Source organism: Camelina sativa, chromosome 18 (genome assembly GCF_000633955.1).
Source record: "Camelina sativa cultivar DH55 chromosome 18, Cs, whole genome shotgun sequence".
Classification (NCBI taxonomy): domain Eukaryota; kingdom Viridiplantae; phylum Streptophyta; class Magnoliopsida; order Brassicales; family Brassicaceae; genus Camelina; species Camelina sativa.
This window is the reverse complement of record NC_025702.1, coordinates 11,441,002-11,463,614: the sequence shown is the minus strand read 5'-3', so window position 1 is coordinate 11,463,614 and position 22,613 is coordinate 11,441,002. Positions and strand designations below refer to the sequence as shown.

Here is a 22,613-nt window from a genome sequence, read left to right as displayed (position 1 = left end):
AATGTGACAAACCAATATAAAGAACGAGTTTTATTTTTTTTTGTTGATGATACTAAAACGCGTATTAATTAATTTACTGGTTTACCGAATTAACCGGTTTGTAAAACGGTTAAACAAATGTGTGTGAAATTATAGATATTTAACCGGTTTATTTTTTTTTCACTTTCTAATTTCGATTGATTACCTACCATTAACGATGGGTAAATTGTGATTAGTTGAGGAAGCTTCCATAAAAGATTTGATTTTTGTTAGTGTTTTTGTGGTAGAAAATAATTGTGTGCTATGATTGTGTTTTACGACATTTTGGGTTATAAATGTTTGTAGATTGCACTTACTAATACAAAATTTCTAATCTAGAGATACTCTTCTTTTTGTAAATGTTTGTTGACAAAAAAAAAAAATATATATATATACGTTTTGGGATTGTGAGAGGATCCTACGATGCTAAAAGTCACGATACACCCAACTCATATATTCCTGTAGATAGATATGTGTATTTTATAGTATGTGTATATATATTCTAATGTACTTTGTGTTTTAGAATATTATTGCAAAGTGTTATTAAGGAAAGAAAATAAAAATTCTAACAACTAATATTTTTTTCCAAAGTCTAATTTAATGAAAAATATATTCATGATTTTAGCGATGCAGAAAAATAATTTCCTATTAATTAATTAATTAATGTTGGCCACATCCCACATGCTAATTTATATTTGCTCTGTAATTTCCAACCAAGACTACTTTTTTATGGTAGTATATATCTAAAAAGGCTGTAACGTATATATATGGGATTTTAACGATTAAAGAAATTTATTTCTTAATAAAATACTTTCCTTAAGTTATATTACTACTAAAATAACCTGAAATTAATACACATCACAGAAATATTTGTCTCAATCTACTAGTAGTAATATTTTAAAGTCAAATAATTAATTACAACAAAAGGATTTACACAAAATGATACAGATTGAGAAAATACATGAAAATCAAGTTTTCAAATTATTCCATTTTGTTTTTGTTTCTTTGTTCTTTCGTTACATTTTATCTGATCTTTCTAATTTCTAAAAACGTACCACATTTTCCCTACGTCGCCGTTGGGTTGGGCCTAGTATCTATAATGGGGACAATCTCTGCCAAATTTTTTTTTCCCTAAAAGTAAAAGTGACAGAGGAAAAAAAAGTGGACTCAGCCACTCTAGTAACTTTGTAAGCAACTGCAAAACCAAATTCGTGTACGCATAAAAGACACACTTAGAAAAAGTTCAATACAAAAAAAGAAAAGCGAAACATATAAGTGAAGGGTACAAGTTTTGCCTCGTCCCGTAATGTTTGTCCACGAGCTTTTATTTTAATATGCATACAAATGACATAAAGATGATTATGACGAGAGATTCAAATTAAGGCAGGGACTACTGAGTAAAGAACCGAGCATGAACCCTTTTCTCTAAAATCCCCAAGGCCTCGGAAGATTTGATGCAAATGGGTGTCTTGTACTGAGTCGAAGAAGCGCCTTGGTTGATGAAAAACTCCATGACAGCATCAAAAGATCCTTGTTGCACCACCCTTATCTCGAGAGCTCCAATTGATCCTTCTCTACTCCTATAGTCTCTATAATAACTGTTCAGTGATTCTTCCACCACATAACAACATTCTGCTAAAACCTTGTTATCAAGTTCAGCAATGTCGTCGTTGTTGTTGTATTTGGCTTTGAGTTCCCAGTAAAGAACATAGTGACCTGGACTAGTAGAAATATCCGCATAGCTTGTGAAGTCCATTAGCATCAAATTTGATGATTCAAGAACAATTTTTGCATGTGTCACCCCATTTAAAAGGTCTTCATCTGTCGTTGTCTCCATATTAACACTTAGAGTCAGATTTCCTCTACGCACAAATCTAAACTGAGGTGCACTATTGTAAAATCCAGTCACCTGTAGAATATCACCCATCTTATATCTGTGTAGGCCTAGCAAAAACAAAAACAAAAATATTAATCGATTAGTAAACATAATATATATATATACACACACAATTTTGGTCAAGAAAAGGTTTATTAACTCACCGGAATGATTTGTGACCAAAGGCTCGTAAAAGCACCCTAACTTGACATCCACAAGATCAACAATTTCGACTTTGTCACCCGCGTCAACAAGTAGGAACTCAAAATATGAAAAGTTGGGCAGAAATGTGTATGACACATCTTCAGGTTTGCAAAGAGGATTCATATTAATCCCAAACATAGTTTCTGAAGATACGTAACTCGACGAAATCAATGGCAGCTTGTTAGAGTAAAACTCTACTGTTGGGATGTGTTGAGCCATTTGACCAGTTGCAATGCTTTCAATGAATTTGGTTTTAGGCCAAAGTCTTGGGATTATACCTTCCCATGATTTCTTGATGCACTCGTTTTCTATGAGATCAGCCAATTTAGGATTAGGTTCTCCAAGAATCTTTGAAACACATTCCCTACAACTAATATCAGTGATCCACTCGCTAAGATGACCAGAACGGATATTAGTGCAAATTTCTTTCCAAAACTTCTCAAGAAAAACGATTGCTCGGATCAAAACAGAAACAAAGGCGGCACCAACCTTCACAACCTCGTTTCTTTGAACAATGCCACATAGAAGATGACAGTACAAAGTCTGATTGGTGTCTGGACACAATATGACTTCGTCAGGGCTAGTGAATGACCAATTCCAACATGGTGATCGGTTCTTGAAATAATCACTCTTGAAGAAGCTTGTTGTCGCAGCTGCTGATAGCAAACCAGAAGGAGTTGTCTTCTCTGGTGTACAAAAGTTAAACACCATCCCCTTTCCATGCTCAAGACCATCTATATGCCTATGAAACCAAAAGAGAGACTTCCATCATTGATTTTACAAATATATAATAAAATGTTTATATTTTTTAAAACACAATTGTGCTATTATTATTACTTGCTTATAACGAGCGAGCGGTAATAATAGATGAATTTGAGGTTTTCCAAGTACTTGTTGTTACGAGGAAACATCTTCCGTGTTACTCCGGACGTTCCGGAACTACATCAAAAAAACCATTAGAGTCTTGAGTATCAAACATCAGTACTCACATTGATCAAATAACAACCACTGATAATATAAAAGCCAAGAAATATAAATTATGAACCTTAGAAGGAATCCTTTGATGGGTTTGCCAGAAATAATATCAGAGGACTCTCCATTCGCGACACGGTCGATAAAAGGCTTCACATCCTCGTAGGACACCACGGGAACGTTCGTCTTGAAAAGCTCTTTATCATAGCTCCCATGGAGAAAACGTCGAAGATACTCGGTGTTAGCATTAAAAGTGAGTATCTCCTCCAATACATTGTTTTGTATTTGCTTCACATTGGACGTCAAGTCCTCCAAAATCTTCTCGTCTAATCCCTCAATGAAATCAGAGCATAAACTCATATTTGGCTGTCTTTTAGTTCACCTGAAGACAAGATTTGAACTCTTGGCTCTTTAAATAGAAATAATGGGGTCATACCATAGACATCGACATATTGCTACTTTATATCCAGGAGTTCATGACTATTATTTATCTATTTCTTAGTAATTTGTTTTTCTTTTCGTTTTGTTTCCAATAGTATAAAATAAAACAATTTACGTCTTTCAAGTTCAACATATATATAAGTTATAACAATGGCCATATATATGTCTACTATATACGAGACACTCGTACTAAGAATACATATCAATACAATAAAACTTCTTTGTTTTTCATCAGAGCATGACACCTCAACTTTTGTATTGAAACAGAGAATGACACATCAATTAAAATGAATACTCAATCAAATTAAGACAATTAATACAACTAAGCACAATATTTGGTGACTAGATTTCCCGTCGAAGGAATAAAAGTATTTTTTTCCGATTCGCGACTTTGCTGTTCATCCCATGGCTCTCTCTACGAATCTGAGCAGATCTGACATTGATGTTAGCCCCATCGTTGGTCGATCGGTTGTGGTGGATTGCTTCTTTTTCTCCACCATCATTACCAACGATGATGGATTACCACTTACAGCTTCGTAGTGGTTCGTCTCAGCTCACTTTGATAAATCACTGGTTTCAATTTTCAGTTAAATTTAGGTTACTATTTGGTTAAAACTGAATGTTTATATTGTGTTGAAATTGATTGTTTTTGTTGTTTCATGATGAATTTAGGTTACAATTTCTTCTAGCTCGTAGTATGGTTTTGTGAAGCTGGTCCTAAAACAGTGGTATGGATTTTAACTCGGGGATCGAGTAAGTACAACGGTGCAATTTTCTGCCTTTATCACAATACGACATTGTCGAGGTTCGCATCAGCTCTATTTTATGCATCACTGGTTTTGATTTCAGTTCAATTTGTGGTCTATTCTTTTTTTTTAGAATTCAAGCACAATTATATTTTTTCAATAATTTAATATATCTAAAATAATTATAAAAAGTATCCCGCGGCGTAGCGCGAATCTAACCTAGTCTTATATAATAAAAGAAGGTTTTTTCTAACTTTGCCTAACAAAATGTGACATTTGACACTCTACTTTTGTGACACATGTCATTTTCATTAATTTTAAATTTAACATTCTATTTTTTATTTAACTTTATTTAATTTGTATTTTATGTGGTGTATAGTTTATTAAAAAAAGATAATTGTTGTAAAGTTTATTTTTTTTTTCAACATTATTAGAAAAATATATTCCTTCCATTTTTTAGTTTTAGCATTTAATATATTTAATAATGAAATCATACACTATAGAAAAAAAATACTGATCAGCACAACTAAAAAATATAAACAAATTGAAACCAAATAAAAATAGAAAATGGTTTCATACTTTTAAAGTAAAAACTGAAACCAAATTAATTTATGATAGACTAATTTAAAAATATAGAAGAGTTTCTAATATATATATATATACATATATCACATTATCTTCAATAATCATATATAATGTATTAAAGACACAACTCAAATTTGTATTTAATAGTATTCTATAAGTTACAGTTTGACTGTTTTTAAAACATATGTACTAAAAAAAATGATATCATAACATAATTGTTTTATCTCCCCCATAAAATAACAGAAAACAATAGTTTCAAAATTAATTTATTATTAATTATACTATTTATTTTAAAATAATTAGAAATAGAGACAATTTCTAGAAATAAAACATATTTATATTGTGAAAAAAACTTATTTATATTAAATTTAGGACACTTTTATTTTCATGAATTTTAGAAATAATTAGTTATACTTAGAGTATAAGATATTTGTTTTGTGATATCGTTTCAATAAATTATTTTAAAATTGACTTATAATATTATAAAATTATTTGCTATTAACTATTACTTTTATATATGAAAATAAAATTAATATATAAGACAACATAATTTATCTATCAAAGTAAGGTCTTACACCTTTTTTTTTCTTAGAATACTTATCAGTTTTTTTTTCCTAAAAAACCAAACTATAAATATATTATTTTTTCTTAATTATTTAACGAACATACAAAATTTAATTAACTTTGTTGTAATTAATTGTCCTATTACTATAAAATGGTTTCATACATTTCAAAGTAAAAACTGAAACCAAATTAATTTATGATAGACTAATTTAAAAATATAAAAGATTTTCTAATATATAAAAAACTCACATTATATTCAATAATCATATATATTGTATTAAAGACACAACTCAAATTTGTATTTAATAGTAATTTATAAGTTACAGTTTGATTGTCTTTAATACATATGTACTAAAAAAACATAATGGTATCATAACATAATTGCTTTATCACCCTATGATATAACAGAAAATAATAATTTCAAAAAATTAATTTATTGTTAATTATATTAAAATGATTAGAAATAGAGACAATATATGGAAAATAAAATAATATATTAAATTTCACACACTTTTATTTTCACGATTTTTTATAAAAACTGGTTAAACTTATAGTATAAGATATTTGTTTTGTGATATCGTTTTAATAAATTAGTTTAAAATTGACTTATCATATATAAAAATATTTTTTTGTTAACTATTACTTTTAGATGATGACAATAAAATTAATATATAGGATAACATAAAATTATCTATCAAAAGAATTAAGTAAGATCTTACATTTTTCTTTCTAGACTACTTCTCAGTTTTTTTTTCCAAAAAGAAAACAATATAGAAAAATATAATTTATCTTAACTATTTAACGGAAATATCATATATAGTTGACTTTGCTATAAGTAATGGTCTTATTACTAGAGTAACATACTGTTTAAATAATTTCAACAATATATTATAATCAAAAATATTTAGTAATATGTACTTTAATTGTAGTTGAACCGTAGTATTATGAATATTATTTTTTAAGACATATATTAACAATTACATTCGTACATTTCATATATAATTGAATAGAAACTTCATTTTATGTTTCAAGTTAATAATGCATACATAAACCACACATCGCGTGAGTTACTTTCTAGTAATATATATACATCACATTCTCAATTTCCAGATTTTATAGTTAAAAATAATAACTTACATGGGCGAATTGTGTGAAGGCTTTATAGCAAAAACTCATGTAAATTTTCGAGACATTCAATTTGTGTCCACATAAATTAGACCCAAGAGACAACAACAAAAAAAGGAAGTTTTTTTAACCCATGATAACAAATAAATGTTTAAACTAATTATTGATATCAACAATAACCTTACTACCGTCACCAATACCAAATTACCGTCACCAAACATGAAGTTTCTTTGTTTTTTTTATATCGTATGGTCATTAATTATTTACTCTAATCATAAATTTCAAAAAGCTTTTTCTGATTAATTCATCATCAATAAAATTATGAATGCGTATAAGATTTTCCTACTTTCTAGGATGTTGTCGTCTGTTTTAATATGATATTATTAAGTTTTTAATGATTTGTTTGATTTTTGTCATCGGATCAAACAAAACATGCATGTTTCCCTGTGATATTATTAAGTTTATAAACATCTGAAACAAAACGGAGTTACTGATTTGTACGAGTGGGTACGTAGCTTGTGAATCATGCATTCTCCATGTTTATAAAAATTATTCAAGTACAACAAAAAGTCTCTCAAGTGGGGAAAAACATTTCTATTTGTTTGACTAGAGTATACTATACTGTAGTTCGATCTTAGGGAAACATGTGAAACAATCAGAAAATACGGTAAGCTATACCCATATAAAATATTGAGCCGGGCCTGGCTATACCTACCACAAAATGCTTCATGTGTGTAACAAAAATATAAATGTGCGCGCATGAGTGTAAAACTTAAGTACGAATCTTCACTGATAAATGTGTCTGAGATTGGTTGCCAAAAACGAAATGTGTGTGATCGAGTAAATCGTACGAGTCTTAGTTTAACTATTTAAACTTAACTAATCGATCAAGTTCCCATGCACCTATGACCTACCTTTACGTAAAGCGCACGGTTGAACAAATGCACGCTATTCCAACTCACATACCACATGTTAATAGACTTGGTTAATGCGCAGTTTTGAGTTTTCCATGTAAGAAACCGTCGAAGTCCTTGAAAAATGGAGCTAAACATCGGTTATACTATTAAATAGAGTTATTATAATAATTACTAAGACAAATAGCAGTATTAAGTAATGGCATAAGAATTATTTTGTTTTTAATATGTGTGCATAACCTTAAACATGAAACTTTATGAAACAGATAGTATTATTAAACTAGGGATTGCTAAATAAACAATTAATTTATGATTCATAAATGATTACAAATTTACCAAATTTTAATGTAAGATGCCATTTTTCAATGTATCTCTCATGATTTTATTTATATATACATTTAGCAGATAAACCCTAGAGTTGGAACCTATTTATAAGGATGTCATTAGCATTAAATAGTTAATTTAAAAAATAAATTAACTCTATCTATATTCGAATTTTATTTATAGAAACTAAATGTTTTACATCAATTCGGTTTACTGTTATAGGAACAAATCCCATTAATTTCGGTGTAATTGTTCTACATAAATTCTGAATTTAAAAAATTATTCAAAAAAAACTAACTGTATGATTTTGAAATAATTGCCATTCAATTTGATATATTCAAGGCAATGATAAATAAAATATAAAAATAATTGCTTGCTCAGAAATTTATTTTTATTACGTATTTAAAACTAATCCTCCTAATCCTTTTGATCCGCTATATCCCATTAGTAAAAAAAAAAAAAGAACACATTGTACTAGAACGATAACATGACAAAATCTGATTTTACGCTTCTTTCTCTGTTATAGATCTTCAATGCATATTTTTTTAATAGATTTTTCTATTCTTCGTATGTTGATTATTGATTGACAATATTGTTGTGTTAATGTCGATAGTAATAAAGTGCTCAATTTCAAAATAGTTCTATTTCTGAAACAACCTGACCCGTTTATATATATATATATATATATCAGAATTAATCATCCCATAATACTTAACTAAACCAGTCAAAACCACAAACCATCATACAACCAATATGCACAGCGGAAACATACCAACAACAGGAACATTCCTAACCATTCTAACCAACAACCTAGCATGCTACTAAACCAGATTCCAACATTAATAAATATAACCAAGACCAACAACACATAACCGAGACCCTAGATCATCCTCTCACTCATCGCCATGATTCCACGCCACATACCTGCACACTACAAACAACAATTAAGATGCGTAAGTATTATCACAAATACTTAATGAGGCAATCCTCCTATCTAGTGGACTATACACACAAGCAACTGAAAAACCAATGTTTAACAAACATCACTCAAACACAAACAAAGCAGGAAAACAAGTATCAGCCGCTACTGAAAAGAATGGTGTCGACCGACACTACCCTCAGTGTGGATCGACACCGACTACGCAGACACGTTCTGCTTGAAGCCAAAAGTCGAAGAACCGCTTCCCAAAACCTCAAAACCGTCCGAAACTCACCCAAAGGTCCTGGAAACTCAAGGAAACCACAACCCAACCAAGAAAACACCAGAAACAGCCATAAATCAAGCAAAACAAAGGATTTTCAGGCTTAGATCAGTCATAGTCATGCACTCACCTCTTTGCAGGAATTTTCTGACCCACAACAACGAATCCAACATCTTGGAAGGCTTCTCCTTCGTTTCTAGCACCAGATCTCCACTCCACAGAAACAGATCTCACCAAATAAGCCTAGAATCTCCAAGGTCTCCTAATAACACACTCTCTTCTCTCTTTTCTCTCTATTTTCTCTCTGGAACAGGTAAAAGTGGCTTTACCGAAACCGTCAGGTCTTCTCACATAAATACCCTGGTTTGGGATTCCACTTCAACCAAACTGCTCGAATTCGACGATTTAAATCAATCAGGTCAAACCAGAAATTGTTGGTGTTGATCGACACCCATCCACAAAACCCACAATTTGGTTCGCAGATGTTACAATTTCTAACAATTTTTCTTTTGTTTGTGTTTTGGAATTTTTTTGTGTGTGTTTGTGACTTTATTATCAGGAAACCTAAGATGTAATCACAAAAGATGTGGCATTTAAGTTATTTTGACATCTCAAAGCCTCTTTAAAGTGGAGTTATGTCGTGTCTATCTCGCCAAAGAAAAAGTGGAGTTATAGTATGTATGTATATATTAATGTGATATATTGGTGAAAATCTGAAATTATCAGGTTATCTAGATATAATTATTATATATAAAATACCAAAATCATGAAAATACTAATGAGTCTTTTAGTTATTTCCTAATTTTTATTTGAACTCTCATGTATCAAATAAGATATAAATTTTAATAAAATATTTAGTTGTAAAAATTATTTTACTTGATAAAAATTTGAAAATTTGATTTGATAAAAAGTGATTTTTAGCCTCACATACTATTTTTACTTTAATGGATTTCGTATGATAAGTTTTTGTGGATTAAAAATCTTTGAACTTGTTGCGTGACCGCCTAGCATGTCAGATTTGACTATAGAACTATTAGTTTATTTCATATACTATAGATTTGTAATGATAGTTTAGAAAATTAACTTATAGATTATTTAGTATATGAACTACAAAATATTACACATGCTATAACACATTATTAATATTCCAAAACAATAATATACACTAAAATACCATATAGGCATATACCTCTGTTTAATTCTATAAAACAAAACAAATCTAAAATTTTATATTCTATCTATTAACAAAATTGATGTAATTAGGTTATAAATTGTATAAAACATAAGAAGAAGAAAATACATTTAAACAAAATTATAAATTAATTTTGAAAAAGTTAATTAATTGGGAATTTGAAAACTAGATAAATCAAAAATTATTATTTTAAATATAATAATTTATAATTTAATCCCGCAGTGTACCGCGGGTGAAAACCTAGTATATTTTAAAATTTTAAATTATGCTATGACATCTATTTTTTTAAAAAAAATAGCTATGAAATCTATGATATACTAATAAAATAAAAATACTAAAATAATAAAAATTGATATGAAAATGATTTAAAATTAAAACCAATAAAACATAAGATTTTTTTTTGGTCAAGATATTAATTGGACCTATGAACTTAAAATATCATGATACAATTGTCATTTGCTTTGTTTGGCGTCTCTTGTTCATCTTGTTCCTTTCATTTTAAAAGGCTTATTATCTTAGATGTAAATATTCCTCTTTTGTCGGGAATATGTTTTAATTTATAATTTGATAAAAATACACTATATCAATTTATAGAATATGCAAAAAAATCTAATTACATTGTAATTTTTGCCAATATTCAGCTGAAAATTAAATATACGGTAACATTTATTTAATTAACATAATTTAATGAATTAAATCATATGTTTGGACTTCCTAATTGCTATAACATGTTTCATATATAAACCAAGCAAAAGCATGTAAATAAAATAATTTTAGATATTTTAAATACTGTATAGATGTTTCACTCATAACCGCTTTTTCTGATTAGGCGTTGAGTCACCGCCCACTTACCGTCTAACGCTTTCTTGAACACTGCTCATAATCTTTCTATATCAAGTATCATTTACTTGACATATATGCTTATGATGACTTTCTAGTTTCTACTAATCTTGTGTGTTCTTGTGTCAAAGTAAAATATGCAAAGGATCATCAAAAGAAGTAAAATACATATTTTTCATTCAGTATAGCTCCCAATGTAATCTTGTATTTAAATATAGTTACCAAAACTGAAAATGATGAAACTAATTAGTTTTCCCTTAAATAGTATGCATTTTAGAAAAATTAGTGATTTTTTTTAATATAATTGTGAATGATTTCTTACTATTTAATATTGAGATGATTTTTATTAAAATAAAATAAAAAATTTGGAGGTGATATGCACTATATGGATTTTATTTTAATTCTTCATATTCAATGAATTTCCCTACACAGTAGAAATTGATTGACCATGAATCTTCTAATATGCATAAATGTATAGGGGTAAACAGATATATGAACTTGCCAAATTAATTTTTATAGTCAAACTTTCTTCATAAGTCTTTTTTTTTCTACAAGTAAATACACCAAAACATGGAACCCACAAAACCAATTCTTTAAAACAATGCAAAACTCTTTTCTGTTTATTCATCAAAACAAAGATTTCAACTCCATACAATTTGAACCCACAAAACCAATTCTTTTTGAAACTTGTGAAAAACATGAAACTAAAACAAACCAAAGTGTTGATCTTCTTGGTAGTCCTATTTTTGGCATCTATCATCCGACCATCGGAATCACATCCACCAGAAGTTTATTGCATGACAGACAGGATATACAAAGTGCCGGGATGTTACGATGCGTTGAAGATAGCGGTATTAGACAGAGACATTAGATGGTTATCAGTTGAGTGTTGCAGAGCAGTATTCGCAACACTTCCTCCTACTTGTTTACTGAAAGTCAAGGGTGACGTAATTTTACCAATGACTAGCTTCAGAGAAATTTGTGATTTTGCGGTCCCTGCAGCTGCACAACCTAGTTCATGATTTATGTTTGGTGTATCTTTCAATAATAAATGATAATAAACAAGAGATGAAGCGAAGTGATTACAATTAAATTATTAGTTTTACCAATTCCGAACATCGACACTTGTTTAATTAACAGAAATTCACGAATTAGTTCATATGTTTTGACTTGGTATCATGTTTCATATAAACCATACAAAAAATAGATCGTGAAAATCATATATCTTTGAAATACCAGTATCAATTCTTAACAAATATAAATAATGGTATACTGGACACAAATTTGAATCCAACAAAAATAAATATTTATCGGTCAAAGTACAATTGTGTTTAGCTTATAAATGCACTGTTCTTGTTTGACCAAAAAAAGAAAAAGTACTTGTGTTTATCTTATAAATGTACTGTTCATTCGACTTAAGTAAATCAAACACACAAACTACATCATCTCTCTTCAACAATACAAACCTCATCATCCATATCTCCCGTTACATACGTAATGTTGTTGTATTCAACTTCACGTTTACGGCCAGAGGTGAATGACCTTCTGTTAATCGGTTAATTTTGATATTTTACATCTCAAAGATGGACACAAATCATAATTTTACTGTGAATATCCTAAAATGTGTATATGGGTCAAACAAAAATCGATAACTTTCCGATTCTTTTCAATCAAATTACATGAATAAAAAAACATTCCTTACTAGCATAAAATTCTCTTCTTCTTAAATACGAAACAATATCTCATTATCTCTACACAATCCAAACCCACAAACCCACTGTAAGAAAAAAAATAAAAATAGAACTTCTCCAAAATGAAACAGCAACAAACCATAGTGGTGTTTTTCTTGTTGGCCCTAATATCACCATTGAGTTTCCGACAATCGGAAGCCCGAAATACGAACCTATGTTTCACAACAGCGATAGATAACGTGCCAGGATGTATCTATGCGGTGAGATTAGTCGCAGATGGAGATTCACGATGGATATCTAGAGAATGTTGCGACGCAGTGAGAACACTTCCTGATACTTGCTACTTTGAAGTCGTTCCTGGCAAAGCTTACCCTACTAATATTTTCAAAAGCGTTTGTATTTACAAATATTCTGGATTATTACGCCATTAGTTTTATCATTTTATCCATCTTGCAAACCATTTAATAATATGAATCACGTTTAATCTTTAAAGTTCTTACTTTTATCTCATTGAATTTGTCTCACTGGATGTTTCTTGGTCCTTTACTTCGTTTAACGTCTCATGTTCATCTAGTTAATTTCTTCGGTTAGATTATTCTTTGTAAAAGGTGAGTGCATGAGTTACTAACTATGAAAACCCATTTTTATATAATAACATAATATTCAATATGTTCTCAAATCATTCACCGATTGAAAAACTTAAGAAAATTACATTAATTTCTTATTTTGATTATCTTATTTTTCTTACATTATGTTAATCATTAATTTTAACACATTAAATATTTTCATACTTTAATCATTTTTATATACAAATTTATTTTTACTATATGATTATAATAAAAAATAATTGTAATTAAATTGCAAATATTTTCCTTATTAATTGCACATATTTTCCTATTGAAATTAGTAATTTAATAGATAACTTTCCTATTAGAATTAGTGAAATAATAGATTACTTTTGGCTTTATATACTTTCAAAAATATTAATTTTTATTTTTTTTTATTTTGAGGATTTTTTAATATTTCTATAATTATTAAATAAAATTTCTTTTCACACATGTCAAAATATTATCGATATTTGACACGTGTTGCGATTTATGAATTACTAACTTTGAAAACTAAAGTTTATATAATAAAATGTTTCATATATAAACCATACAAAAGATGAATCGATCATATATTTTTGAAATATCCAGTATCAATTCTTAACAAATATAAATATTGGTATATCGGACACAAATTTAAATCGAACAAAAGTAAATGTTTATTGGTCAAATTGTATTGTTCTTGTTTGACATTAAAAAAAACGAATTGTGTTTATCTTATAAATGTAGTGTTCATTCGACTAAAGTAAATCACACACACAAATGACATCATATCTCTTCCACAATACAAACCCCATCATCCATATCTCCGGTTCCATACGTAATGTTGTTGTATTCAATTTCACGTTTACGGCCAGATCAGGTGAATGACCTTCGGTTAAGTTATCTATTGTTTGACCCATTTACACATTTAAGGATATTCACAGTCAATTTGTATCAATTATGTGATAGTATCAAGGAAAGTATATATTAATTAAGATTTGTGTCCATCTTCGAGATGTACAATACTAAAATTAACGGAACTGATGGCGTTATTAATAGCAACGAGATACTAAATATAACCCCAGTCTCCAGCGATGAGAATGAATAGCTCAGGTCTTGTACTTTGATTACACCAGGCTATTTCAGCTTAGTCTGTATATAATGATCGGAAGCTTGATCGATATCAAAACAGTGAAACAAATAAGAAATCAAAACACTGAGGTAATACACTACTAATTGACAAGAAAACAGGAAGTATAGAAGGTGACAATAGACTCCTGAGTAAAATAAACGGGAATAATTTACGAGGAAAGGAAATACTTTACGAGGTTGCTCACTTAATCTAATTACAAACATGGAGCCATATAGCAGAAAGGTCGCCGCCTATTTGAATAATTATGCAGTTTGGATGAATAATTTAGAGAATGATTATCAGAAATATCCTAATATTTTTTTCTTGTTCTGTTTCCTCAATTGATTATTGGTTGATTTCAGACTATATGCGAGAGATTGCACTTTAAAGACTGGACAAATCTGAATAGTCCAATACAAGACCAAGGAAATCATAGTAAGAAATCTGTAATTTACATCCCTATATAATAAAACAGAAGTACACAACATTTTGTGTAGACTATATAATATAGGTTATAAGATTAATTATTTGATTATTTGATATGTTATAGGTTATATGGGTTGTAACTATTAGTTAAATCTCGATTTCAGATTCTCTTTAGGATATTCCAAAAAAATAAAATAAAATCTCTAAAGAATATTTAATTAACCATATATAGGCAACAAAATCTCAAAACTTAATATTATTCACAACAACTTTTAAAATAATCACTTTTAACTCGGGTCTCAATTTTTATTCACAACAACTTTTTGAAAACAATCACATAAATTATATTTTATATAAAAACTGCAATATAAATAAAAGAAATATTGTTTGATAGGTTATAGGTTATATGGGTTGTAACCATTAGTTAAATCTTGATTTCAGATTCTCTTAGAAAAGGATATTCCAAAAAAATAAAATAAAAGCTCCACAGAATATTTAATTAAACAGACAACAAAATCTCAAAAAATAATATTATTCACAACAACTTTTAAAAACAATCATTTTTAACCCGGAACTCAATTTTTATTCACAACAACTTTTTAAAATAATCACATAAATTATATTTTATATAAAACTACAATATAAATAAAAGAAATTTCAACCCGTGCTATAGCACGGGTCTTAATCTAGTACTTTTGTATTTAAAAACTGTTGTTGCATTATTCAAAAAAAAAAAAAAACTGTTGTTGCATTCTAAGTATAATTTAGTGCAGCAATCTAAATGGGTGCGATGTTTGTATTTATATCGTAATTCTTCTAAAGTATGCAAAGGATGGTTAAAACAAGAAGTAAAATACATATTCTTCTAAAGCTCCCAACGTACTTGTATTTAATTTTAGTTACCAAAACTGAGAATGATGAAACTAATTAATTTTCCCTCAATGAGTATGCATTTTAGAACAATTCTTCTAATCCGACCAAAAAAAAAAAGAACAATTCTTCTAAAGCTCCCAACGTACTTGTATTTAATTTTAGTTACCAAAACTGAGAATGATGAAACTAATTAATTTTCCCTCAATGAGTATGCATTTTAGAACGACTAGATGCGGATCGCACGTTCGTGCCGAATTATATTTTGTAAATAAACTTTTTTGATATAGTATTTAACTCAATCTCATACAAATTGAGTATTTAGTTTGATTTTTGGTTTGGTTTCATTTAATTAACGTTTGAATATTAAAAATAATATAGGTTTTACCTGTACATTAAAATAGAATGATCTAGCGATTGAATCGGTATCAAACTGAACCGGAGTAATAGTTGGTTAGATTTTTATTGAACTCGTGAAACCGATACAGTTGATTGAGTATAAAACTGATACAACTGATTAAAACCCGTTTAAGACAATACAAATACTTAGGGGCGGTCATAATCCCTTCCCGTTCAATCCGATTTTGTACTATACATATTCTCAAATTCTCGTCCCATAACAGAATACATTCCCAATATGGGACGTTGCAAGTATGAGATAAATTTTGTATTTCTGATTGAAAACGGGAAAAGACAGAACCAAAAATTCCCAAAGTCCCATACATAGGAAACACAATATAATTCATAGTGTGTCATACAATATAATAAAATATTACAAAATTACTTGACTTCTTTATTTTTGTTATTTTGTATCTGGTTCATCTATATTGTCATTTCTTTCTTTATTTTTTTAACTATTTACTTTTATGTAACTTTTTGAAAAACATTTTTATGATAGATAATTTTTTTTTTAAACATGTTTTCTATAAAGAAAGATGATGATTTTTTTGTTATTAATTTTAAATGGTTTTATCGAAAGAAAAACATAGAACTGTAAATGCAAAAGTTTAGCCACTTACTCCATTGGTATCCTACTGGTTTAGTCTCGTCTGGTTTAGGGTTTAATCCAATGTACACACATGTACTCATTCTTCCGGTCTTCGTCAACATTGATTTGTTTTTTACCTTGGCAACCCTCAATGTTTTCTTTAGATCTTTTTCGACATTGATTCGTTAAATGTGTAATATTGAAAACAAAAAAAAGTGTGTATTATTATTGTTTGTTTGCTTCCTTCTCTTATGTATGAGACGTTAGACTTTTTTTCTCTAACCTATGAGACAGTAGTTATGCAATTTTCATAATATGGTTGGTAAGTTTGCTTAAAAATTTTATCAGTGTAAATTTCATATGCATTTTTAGAGATTTGATGATTATAATTAAATTGATAAGCATTTCTGAAAGTTTTCAACAGTGGACAAGCAATAAATGAAATATTGCAAAACGATTTCAGTAAAATGGATGGAAGCAACAATTATATCAAGGTCTGCTGTTATATTCTTCTACAAAAACATGTTTAAAAAATCAAGTATGTTTAGAAAAACAAAAGGTAATTATAGTAAGATAACATATGAGAGTTCTTTAGCTCATGAAAAATTTATGAACATTACATTATAAGGATAAGTGCATTAGACCAAAGTTTTCTAAGGATTCACTTCTGTTATTGGCCTCTTGAAACAGATGTTTGTTCTTTTTCACACAAGCATGGATCTTTGTCTCCTACAAAGACAAATAAAAAGAGAAGTTATGTGATTGTAGTTTTCCTAAAATTACATCGAAAATTTGAAAAACATATAGTCTTATTTGCTAAGACTTTCATTAGTCTCTCTGGATTTGACAATGTATGTGTGCATAGCATGTATGCAAGATCTTCACTTTTATACACCTCAATTGTTTTTTTTTTTGTCAAAACACCTCAATTGTATGTCTACCATTCTACGCGCCTCACTTTTATACCTACCGTCTCATAGGTTAGAGAAGGAAAGTCTACCGTCTCATACGTAAGAGACGGAAGCACACAAACAATAATCCGTGTTAGTTTTGTGGTCAGAGCTTTTGAAACATTAATCAAAGAAACAAATGCTTAAGAGAAAATATTTGAGACTGCTAATTATCTGCACTTCAAAACATGGATTTAAAAACAAAAATATAAGAATAGCTCATCTATATTGTATTCATATAGACTTACAATTGGTTTACTTCTCTTTTTAAGATTATCTTCACAACACATCAAATGTCTAGTACACTCACAACATAAAACGTGAAATTTCATATAACAAAAAAAAACAGAAATTAAATAGAGTAAGATTAAATAACATTTTGGGATAAGATACTTAAGAATTTTTTTTTATTGAAGTAATAGGTGGTTTGGTTTGTGAATCAAGAATGAAAAGAATAGTACTTATTTATAAGGAGGATCAGTGGGCAAACAAAAAATTTAGCAATAAATGTTGGTAACGCCGAATTAGGCAATAGATTAGATTTTCTGTTTTTACAGATTTTAAGGTTCATATATAGATTTTGTTTGTTAGAAAGATCTGGAGAAAAAAATCAAATTCGAATCGCGTTAATCACGACTTGGATTAAAAAATTCAAGTTCAAATTATAAGTTGAATTGTAGTAGCTATGTCAAGTTTTGATATTTTATTTACTGTCAATTTAAATGCTAATATCATATTAGTTAATATTCAGCAAGCTTCGGGATTTCACTATTATTGTACCTTACGGTTATCTTCTGTATAAATGTAAAAATGGTAATCGAATATATTGTGTTAATATTCAGCACAATTTTTATGGTATCTTATAATTCTAATCGAATATATAGAATTTATTATTGTTTTTAGTTTCTATAATGTGATAGCAAATGGAAAGCAACACATGTCATTATTCTGATCAGCGTGTCTTAATCAAGATCCGAACGGATCAAAATCAGACCCAACATAAGATCTGCATCTTTTGTTTTGTAAACGGGTTATTATGTTTTTAAATCTGTTTGGATACACCGTTTATAATAGGGGCATTATATGGAATTCTGTTTTGTTTATTTTTTTTAATGTCTAAGTGTGCTTCCCAATTAATATTATAGATTAATGTTTTTTAAATATCTAATTATGAATGATTTCATATTAATTAAAATTGAGATGTTCTTTTATTATTAAAATAAAATTAAAAATGAAGGTGATATATACTTTATGGATTTGATCTAACTGTTCGTATTGGAAAAAAAGATGGTTACCTACATGAAGTATACAAGAAAACATGGTCACACATACCAAGTATACTATTGTATCTTCAACTACACGAAGTATATGTATTGCATGGTCACATGTATGAACTATATGACATTATATGGTCAACACCATAAACATACAATCCGGTACACCGGTTGACTGATTCCGGCGAAGACCGACGTTGACTCCGACGTTGACCAAAAAAAATGTATCAACTTTTTTTTTTCAATTAAAAATCAAAATAATAAATATTATATATAAACATTTTTGGTTTTTCATGATTAAGAAACATATTCAATTCAATATATCTTTAATGTATTCATTATTATAATTAGTTAGTTTTATTTTTGAAGCTAAATTAATGATTAAATAAAAATCATTAATAATTATTTTCAAGATATATCTATATATATATATAAATCTTTGATAATCAGATTATTAAATACTACAAAATCAATAAAATCAAATTCAACTACTTTCATTAGAAAAATAATATTAGGATGAATATGTTTTTAATTATGAAAAATCATTAATGATTTAATATAATTTTTTTAAAAAGAAAAAAAAAATTAGAATACATTTTTTTAGAATACATTTTTTCGTATTCTAAATTTTTTTTCTTTAAAAAAAATATATTAAATCATTAATGGTTTTTCATAATTAAAAACATATTCAATTCAATATCCTAATATTTTTCTATATCTCTAATGTACTCATTCTTATAATTAGTTAATTTTTATTTGTGAAGCTAAATTAATAGTTAAAAAAATCATTTTATAATTATTTTCAAGATGTAATATAAAGGTATTTGCAAAAATACTCTTATTCTATACTCTTTTCAAACATACCCTCAAATGAGATATATGAACTTGCCAAATTAGTTTTTGGGTCTGTTCGTTTACATAGTCGCCGCGACCACTTTTGGCGATTAAAAAGTTAACGTGTCGGTGTTTAAAACCCAGACATGAGTCTCTGTTTCTATTAAAAAAGTCATCACTTATATGAAAAAGAGTCGCAGTAATCATTTTAGCTGTCGCTGTTTTTTCTGGCGACACATGAACACACCGGCAACCTTCGTAAAAATAATCGCAGCAACAGTTTTTTCATTTATCACCATTTATTTGGCCATATCGACGTTTAAATTTTGATCGCTTGGAAGGAGTCGCAGCGACACCACATAACGAACAGGGCCTTTATAGTCAAACTTTCTTCATATATATTGTTTTCTAACAAGAATATACACAACATGATGTTTGCGCTAGTTCGGTATTTGGCTTAATTCCTTTTTTCAATCATTTTTTCTCTTTTTGTTTCTCGTTTTGCAATCGACGCAACCCTTCCTCAATCAACCAGATCCAGACAAAGGATTGCTACAAAACGTTTACAGAAGACGGAGGATTCTGCGAACCTCCTCTCTCCATATCCCTGATTCAGTCTCACTGCCGACAGAAATCAAGTCCCCTTGTCTTGTTAAACATCGATCCGGAATGGCAATCACCTCTGCAGATTTCTCTTCCCCAATGTCACCCGAGCCTTGGCAGGCAGAGACGGAGACGACGGTTGGTGAGGAACCCTCCAGAAAATTGATTTCTCTCCGCTATTGGACTACCGTCTTGACCACTTGCCATCCCCTGAGCTTGACAGCTCTATATCTGCTTTCACCGGAGACGAAGAAAATTCTTTCAATCTCCATGGTCACCCGTTGTGCGTATCATCTCTCCCGGTCTTTCACAGCACTTCTTCTGTGGATGACCATCAAAGCGAAGATCGGCATGTTAGCTTTACAGAGGGATTTGCCCAAGTTCCAAAAGCCCAGGTTCTTTCTATCTAACCCTATGTTATCCTATCGACTTTTTCTATACTTTTTGGCTATACTTGGTGTTCGAAGACTGCATCAGAGAACCCATTTAGATAGGCTGTCTTGGATGTACAAAGGGTATGTTAGAACTTTGGTATTTGCTCAGCTTATGACATTGTCGGGTGAATCCCGAAACTGGTTGTATCAAAGTGTTGTTAACCACCATCACCCACCATATATCCTAAAGCTCAGGTATGTTGCTTCCTGGTCCGTGTATTGACTATCACAATCTTTGTGTGGAATTCTTGATCACCATCTCCATGGCAGAGAGGATCCACCTGATTTGTCACGGTTTTACACTTATTCTTTGCACCTGCTAATCACTTCATTGGTAAGCTCTACTGTGTACAAAACCCTACAATCAACCTCTCGCTCGAAGCTCAGGCATGGTTTCTATCTGTCATTATCTTATCGGCTTCATAACTTGTGCGGAATTCTTGATCACCATTTTCATGGCAGAGCGGATCCACCTATTATGATATGACGTTACACATGCTGCTTATGAACCCTGGTTTTAGCTCCAATGGTTAACTTTACTTCGCCTAAGCTCTTGAAGTCTCATGGCACCGCAGTTCTGATGACACATTACCGAGGTTGTGATTATGGTTTTAGAGTTTTCTCTACCAACAATCACCCCTCGAAAATTTCGGCCAAATGCTTCAAAGACCACTGCCTCAAGCAACCCAATATCATTACCTCCACCACCATCCGGGCCTTTGTCCCCCAACTCCTTGCCATGGCCTTGATTCGGCTACTGCTTTTCACTCAGGCGAGCTCTTTGGCTCTACCTACCATATCAAGGGCACAATGTCTTTTGACTGTGACCAACTTGTCATCTCTCGAGCTCATTGATGATGTCCATTCCTGCAACCTTAATTCCGCATGTCTCCAACTGCTCCATAGCACTTGTTTCATAGCTATCTTGGATCCTTGCTTGATGTTTTCTCTATCTTTGCTCATGCTTATGGCTTTGGGGAAAGCTTTTGTATGTTACCTTATAAACTTTGGGATTTTTTATCCCTCTCTTTGTATTGCTTCTGTCTGATTGAATAGAAACAACTGTTTGCCCAAAAAAAAAAAGGAAAGCTTTGTCTAAGTCCTAGAGATCAGGATTCTCAACCCTAAGAACTTGTATTCAAGCTCTGGAAGGAGAACTTGCAAAACCACATCGATATTGTTTCTGATCTCAACCTTATCTTTATTGCGTCTTTGTCAAGTTACGACGTTATAGGCAAGATTCGTTTGTGAATCCGAGTTCTCTTGAATATCTAGTGTTCTCGTCCGTTAATTAAGCTTCCGCTCTGATACTATGATTTGTGTGTCTATCCTAGCAGGTTCAATTAACCTTATGTAGCTGTAATACTTAAGGTGTCAATCCAGTTGGGAACTTTGCTATCACTCAAGATGCAATCAAGAAATCACAAGTCAAGCCAATTCAAAGACTGGTTTTATATCTAACAATCCTAAACTGACCAGAATGCAAAATGTAAATGAGCTACAGAACTAGAAACGAGAATGCACGACAAGAAGTAAAAATGAGTAAAAATAGAAACGAATCTAGGCGTGAACTAAACAGCAAGAACCGAAACAGTCTCAGGAATGCAATAAAAAACAGAAAGATAGAAGTCCTAAGGATGGGGGTAATTGATGTTGGTGGAGTCTCTCAGTCTACAGAGTGTTTAACATGCCACAAGCAAGCTATCCATAGACAATGAACATCACAAATTAGCTAATTCAATCTCTTGTCAGAAGCTACTCAGACTCAAACACTTCTAAACCTAGCTAATCAGTTTATTTACGTCAACAATCACCCTAGAC

At 30.1% G+C, this 22,613-nt stretch overlaps 3 protein-coding genes across 3 annotated transcripts; 2 read left to right on the top strand and 1 right to left on the bottom strand.

The window, feature by feature from the left end:
- On the bottom strand, positions 1,332 to 3,430 carry LOC104761147 (4-substituted benzoates-glutamate ligase GH3.12-like). Its single transcript, XM_010484181.2, has 4 exons — positions 3,144 to 3,430; positions 2,936 to 3,037; positions 2,059 to 2,840; positions 1,332 to 1,962 (listed from the first exon to the last, which is right to left on the bottom strand). The coding sequence occupies exons 1-4, from the start codon at positions 3,428 to 3,430 to the stop codon at positions 1,409 to 1,411; spliced, it is 1,725 nt and encodes a 574-aa protein (XP_010482483.1). The 3' UTR covers positions 1,332 to 1,408.
- Positions 11,621 to 12,066, top strand: LOC104763373. Its single transcript, XM_010486754.2, has one exon. The coding sequence runs from the start codon at positions 11,702 to 11,704 to the stop codon at positions 12,023 to 12,025; it is 324 nt and encodes a 107-aa protein (XP_010485056.1). The 5' UTR covers positions 11,621 to 11,701; the 3' UTR covers positions 12,026 to 12,066.
- LOC104763372 lies at positions 12,778 to 13,125 on the top strand. The gene has a single exon (XM_010486753.1). It carries the CDS (start codon positions 12,817 to 12,819, stop codon positions 13,123 to 13,125), a length of 309 nt encoding a protein of 102 aa, XP_010485055.1. The 5' UTR covers positions 12,778 to 12,816.